We start from the raw sequence: 6,699 nt of genomic DNA on the forward strand, positions 1-6,699 counted from the left end.
ATTATTATTCCTAAACATGCGTTCCTCTCTTCTCGCAGGTCTTCTTTGCCTCGGTGCAGTCAGGAGGCAGCAGTCAGATTTACTTCATGACTCTTGGACAGAACTCACTGTTCAACTGGTAACAACTGGACCTGTTACTCTGGGATCAGCTGGCGGTGTCTGCCTTCATCTTTCTGGGTCTGACTTGCCTTTTTGATTTTTGTGTTGACTGACGTTCATGTTCGTGGATAGCGGACACCATACAAAGATCAACTAGTTATTCCTGGATCCATTACTATTACGTAACTCCGGCTGCAGCAAACAAGCTTGAATCCACCACTCCCTCCCTTAAATACTGACGCCTGAATCATCCCTGCTTCATCTGCACCTGGAAAAAAAAACAGCTTTAGTTTACTGCCACCCTCACCTGTCCATGAAAGTGTTAAAAAAAAGGTACAACTAGCAGTGTCAGCATCTGTACTGTGAAAAGCACACCAAGCATTTTCTCATGTCAGATCTCCATAGTTACCTGGAGACCAGTTGGATTCACCCTGCAAACCAGTGTAACTGCAGCAGTGTGGCAGAAATCAAGACTTCCTGTTGTATCCAAATCCACCTGGAAACAAAATACGATGGCTTGATTCACTTGATTGTGTGGTGATTCCTAACGAACACCAGATCATCGGTCAACATCCGGCCTCGACGTCTCGTTCCTCGTCTCATCTGGCAGTGCTGGAGACCACATCAGTCTCTCCTGGATCACCTGTTTCTGTCTCTCTCTAAAGGATTCTCTCGCATCAGTTACTCGGCTAATTATCAGTTATTCGCTCATATTTGCTTTAACGAAGCCTGGCTGCGGCGATTTACTGGATCAATGAAGTCTTTATAGACTCGGGGAGCGATGCTTCCTCGTGTTAAAGGTGTGAAACTAGAAGAACAGGAGTCCTTCATCAAAGCACACTGGCTCCATGGACAACATGCGGGCATTTCAAAGACTGGGTTGGGGCCAAAATGTGGACTAAGTAAGACAACAGTCATTCCATATTTTGTCTCTATCGCTTTCCTTACTCCAGATCCACGTACCACCAGTGTTGTCTGCCTCCGATACCTCAGCAGTGTTATTTATGAAGACCTTTAGTACTGTTTAGTTGTTTTCCTCACTGCTTTTCGCATCAAGGACCCCCCTAGAAAATCTGGTGAATTACTGTACCGAATCTTTATTTTGTTGATTTACATATAGCATTATATTACGCACTATCAAATATATTATTGAACGAAGAGTTTTTCTTTTTTAGGGTGAAAGTAAGTCAGCGTAACACCCTACAGATCATAGATTTAATCACGTACTGTCTATGTGAACCTTAAAATGAGGCCAAACGTCAGAATCGAATTACTGCCACGCAGATACAGTTCATTAACTTTAAGACTGCCCGTTTGGTCGATCTATCCCTAATTATGAGCTTGAAGTCAACTTTGCTCTCAGTCGCCAATCAGGCAAATGATTGCTGCCTCTTAGCGTTCACCGCGCCACAGATCCTGGTGTAGTTTTAGTCTCATTATTCCATAGTAAGGACCTTAAGAGCCTTGTACTTTACTGTAGGGATTACAGCAAGTAGAGATATGAACCAACTCCACAGTAACAGGCTAAGAACGCTCTTCTGCATCTGTTTTGTACAGCTTAGGATGTATATAATCTTGTAAGATGCACTGTTTTCTAAATATTTTATAATTGACAAGCCATCTTTATGTATATGTACAGAATGAAATGCTTATGAATGTGAAATTCCATCCCAGAACAGAGTTCACACGTGTTGCTTCACGCGATCTTTGACGAGTTTGCGAACACGAGCGACTGACCGCGAACTTGAAGGCTCCCGTGTCCGAGATCAAATAACGTGTCGCGTGAGTTCTGTTTTGCGGTCGACTTTCTGCTTAACGTGTATGAGTCAGGATCTTTGCACAGCGGCCAACTTGTACACGTTCTCTGTAATATATTCTCCTTTGAAATGGTTCAAAGTGGGAACATTTAAAGCCATCCAGTAGTCAGTATTGAAGATATGACGGATAGATCAGTATTTCTTACACTACCCAACGCGGGACGCGAGATGCAACGAGCTGGGCTGTAAAAAGTGAAAAATGCTCTGTTGTGTAATAGTTCTTCTGTTTTTTTCTCATTCACACAATGAGCTTCAAAGCAAGAAAACCAAAGACAAAGGCGTCGATATATTGGCTTCTTTGAATCTGACTGTGTAAGATCACAAACTGACTCTTTGATTTGGAACGATGATTTAAAAAAAAGAAAAGAAATCATCTCTATTTGTAAAAGTTATATTATTATATTCTATACAGAAGATGCCAGACGCATGACGTGTTTTGGTGAAACCGCAACGAGATATATGCAATTTTTAATGTTGCTAGTGTTTAATAGCTCACGTGTATGCTTTAGACATAAATAATTGGTTCCTACCTTCAAATGTGAATTTACGATTTGTCTGTTTCTGATCCATTTCCACGATCGACCTGTTTTGTGTTATACGTTATCCTCTATATTTACATTTACTCTTGAATGTTCAGGCTATCAAAAAAAAAAAAAACTGCGCCAAATGTTTTATATTCAGTGATACTTTGAGTTTTAGTTTTTTTTGTTATGGACTTGAAATAATGGATAGAAATAATGCAGCTGGTTCTGTGAGAATATTTTAAAGCGGAGAGTTTTAACTTTCCGATAATTACTGTCTCATTGCTAAGACGCTACCAGATTTCTTACAGTATTTGTGTGTGTGTGTGTGTGTGTCATCGGGATGTGTGTTAGCTTCTTAACATGGCTGCAGTGCATGGAAATACAGGATTGTAAACTATAACAGGCGTAGACTTGCTGGCTTACGTGTGCTCAAGATTTTACAACCAAGCGGGGCTAGGATACGACTAAGATAGTAGAGAGGCTTCACAATGTGTCACTTGAAAACAAGGCACAGCTAGATTTCACATACTTACTGTGCGTTAATATATAAAATTGGCTTAACATTTTCGACACTGGAAAAACAATTATTCCTATGTGCAGCTGACAACAACAGCAGTAAAGTCACAAAATAGATTTTAAGCAACTCGAAATACATTTTGAGTCGATGTCACAACGTATTCAGAACTGTGCAAGCTTGTGGTTAGCTTCGGTCTGGTCTGGTCAGCTGTTAAATCGAGGCCGGTTACAGCACCGGGTACAGGTTTGGCCAGGTTCCTGAGCAAGACCCTGGTCATCAGAGTCCAGACAGGACAAGAAACCAGATCTAAACTAGTCCTGAACTAGCACAGCGCGGCTCCAGCACGTGTTCCAACTTCAACCTTACATTTACACGGACGATGCACGGTGACAACATCCAGGAGCTGGCCTGTGATTGCTGCACTCGACTATCCAACACGCTCAGCACAAGTTAAGAAATGAGTTTCGTTAATCAGCCGTTAGATTTGAATTATCTCATGAAACAGTGTCAGAATCTGTAGGATTGTCGTTAAAGTTTGGTTTCATGTCCACACTTTTTAAAGCAATAATGCATGTTTGATTCGTCGTCGTTATGCAGTTACGTTACCGTGACTGACTTCATCAGATGAGCTGTAATCTGGTCTTGATTTGAGTGATACGTAACAAGTTCAGCATCTTTTCTCTAAATGTGCCAATTTCCCATCTTGTACGTTCGATGTTCATTTTAACATCGTGTGTTCTCTGCATCGTTCTCCGTCCTGCTTCATGAGACGATCCGTTTGTCATCTAGAGCTACAGCTACAGCTGACATTTTTTTTTGCAGGTTATTAGAAACAAACTTCTGCTTGTGCTGGATCGCTAACGAGAGAGAGAGAGATCAGTGCACTTCCACCCACACCTTCCACCGGTTAAGATGATAGATTCTGTTTCAGGCCCGCCGTGACTCACGTCTCTGAACTCACCCACCGACTCTTTCCCTCTCACTTTGTCAACACGTGTCTTCTCACCTTTTCATTCTCCTCTGCTCGCTCACTCCTCCTCCTCTACCAATCTACACGTCTTGCTCCCTTGCTTGTCTTTACGTCATATCAAAGGCGAGTTATGGAGTTACATCATCACGGCACTCACTCAAAGAAACGTTTAGCTCCACAACAAACCTGATCAAAGCATATCGCTCCATGTTTCTTTCATATTCCTGAACCGCTGCTGATCTGATTCTCCTTTTTAAAAATATAACATAACCCATCTACTGTGTATCACAATAAATACTTTTTTATATATTTTAGAGTCCACAGAATTGGCCCGATTGCTGAAGTAGGATGAAGAACGATGCAGAGAAATGCTCGAGCACAGCAGCTCGACTTAAAGCGTTGCTATGTTCCGTTGAAGCACTAAACTTTGCTACAAGTAAAGCTAAAACCTGGTGTAACAGCAGCACAGGTCAAAAGAGACAAAACACCTGAGGGTGTGTGTTATTGCTTATTAATTCAATTTTCTTTAATTTATTTTGATTTACTTTCTTTTCTTAAGTTGCGTAGCTCGTTACTTTCCAGCCGGCGTCAAAGTCTGCGAACGCGATCCTAAAGAAAGTGTAAGTTTGCGTGGGGAGGAAGGTGTGATGTGGATTGATGGAGAACAGGTGGAAGCAGGAATTCAGTCTGTCAGGGAAAGAAGGAAGGAAGGATTGAGTTAGAGGTTAGGTAGTCGGTGGCTCGAGTCAAGTGTCCGCTAATAGAAGGAATGTGGATGTTGCTTTTTTGCTGTAGTCGTAAAATAACTGTTGGTATCAAAAGAAGTTGAAGAAAACTTGCCGGCGTTTCAACAGAGGGCGCCGAACTGCACATGTGAAATTTATAGACGTGGATGGTTATGAAGAAGAATTATAATTAGGAGCTTTTCGTAGGGTTATATTTCTTCTCTTGTTGTGTTACTCATCCAAATGAATCTCAGTATAAGGCACCAATAGGCCGATAGTGATATATACTAGACTGTTATCAGCTGTTGATGAGTAATATTTCCCAAAAGTTCAGATTTAGCCAAACGTTTACAGTTACTGCCAGTAAATTTTGGACTATCTTCCTCTTGCAATGTGGAGTTTTTGATGTGACACATGGGACGGTTGTTCTTCTAATAATGTAAATTCTAAAGAGAAGATTATAAAATACCAAATATTATATAGATATATATATATATATATTTAAGAATATATATTCCCCCTTAACCGTTTAATTTCTGTGCCATTATAAAGTTTATCCTTTGTTTTATTTTTTTTTGCACTGGACCTATGTTTGATGCATCATATACTGTACGCCCCTCCTGCTTTGAGGTGAACACACACTCGTGTTTCTATGTAACGAGGCAAAAAGACAGTGAGACAATAAATATGTTGAATTAAGACGTGTGTTGTTGTTGTTGTTGTTGTTTGTTTACCCACAGCTTTATTTCAACACCGACTCATCAGAAACTTTTAATCCAGTTATTTTCATTTTCTTATGATGAAGATCGACCTTTGTCTTTTTAAGTCATATGATCAATCAATTAAGGGGGCCTTAATCTAGGCTGGATTTCAAAATAAAAGCCTCAGATGGTGAGAAAAGCCTGTAACAGGGACCTGGAGTATCCTGGATTTTCAAAATAAAGTTCCAAAAGGTAACACAAGTTTACAGTTCTTTCCTTTTCTTTACTCCAAAAGGTAACACAAGTTTACAGTTCTTTCCTTTTCTTTACTTCCTAGTTCCAATCTTGGATTTGTACATCCCTTCTTTCAATCTTTTATTTTATTTTTTATTTGTTGTTATATTTGTTGTATTTTATATTTATTTTATATTGAGTTTTAGAGTTTACAAAATACAATTTTAATACATTAAACAAAGCATACAACACTCCACAGGTTACATCATATTTAACACAGATACAAAAATATTTGGATTTTTCTTATTCAGTCTATCTGGAGTAAAATAAATCCTGATAATCCAGATTATATTGAATGACCTCTCTCTCCGGTCCTCCTCAGAGAGTCTTTATGATTTTTCATCAGTAAGTTATGATATTATGTTAGCACAATTACTCACAGCTGTGTTTTCTAATACAGACAAAGAGGGTTGTACATGGTGTGAGTGTTTCTGTACATAAATAAAACTGTAAATATTCTTTCTATCTTCAATCTGTGATTCCTCCTTTCTTCCTGTCTCCTCCTACAAGTTTTTCAAACGTTTCACAGTCACCAACTTCCCAGATCTCACATGTATTTCACACTTCTTAGTTTGTCTACCTGGAGATTATTTGATTTCACTGCAGCTGCATAAACTAAACGAGTGTTTTAATTGGGGTTAGGTTAAATAATCAGCTAATGAATTTGCTAACGTCCATAACACCCTGACGGTTCTCTGTGTTTAAGATTGAAAATAAGAGTCTCTCTCTCTCTCTCTCTCTCTCTCTCTCTCTCTCTCTCTCTCTCTCTCTCACTTCCAGTGGTCTCATCTCATGTATCTCCTGAAGACTCACTGGCACCAGTCGCAGGTTTCCTGGCCCCTGCCTCACCCTCTTGGATGGAGGCCTCTATCTGTAGCTTCGCTCCCATCTCCTTGGACTCGGAGCTCTGCTCGTCACTGTTGACTCCGCTCTAAATTTGCCTCTTTGGTACCCTTCCAACTGAAGCCCCCCCCCTTCAACCTCACCAGCCTCAGATTCCCTCCTAACCCCATTCCACCAACACAACCCCCCCACCACACACACACACACAC

The 6,699-nt window shown here is 40.3% G+C and overlaps 1 protein-coding gene across 2 annotated transcripts in view; it reads left to right on the forward strand.

Moving 5' to 3' along the window:
* Positions 1–5,351, forward strand: part of si:zfos-2326c3.2 (misshapen-like kinase 1) — a 54,926-nt gene extending 49,575 nt beyond the window's left edge. For both annotated transcript variants that reach the window (XM_019255937.2, XM_010747455.3), the window contains one exon: positions 39–5,351. In XM_019255937.2, coding sequence (XP_019111482.1) covers positions 39–122 — 84 coding nt within the window. In that variant the 3' untranslated portion in view covers positions 123–5,351. The remainder of the gene's footprint in view (positions 1–38) is intronic.
* Positions 5,352–6,699: the final 1,348 nt, after the last annotated feature.

This window comes from Larimichthys crocea, chromosome I (genome assembly GCF_000972845.2).
Source record: "Larimichthys crocea isolate SSNF chromosome I, L_crocea_2.0, whole genome shotgun sequence".
Taxonomy (NCBI): domain Eukaryota; kingdom Metazoa; phylum Chordata; class Actinopteri; family Sciaenidae; genus Larimichthys; species Larimichthys crocea.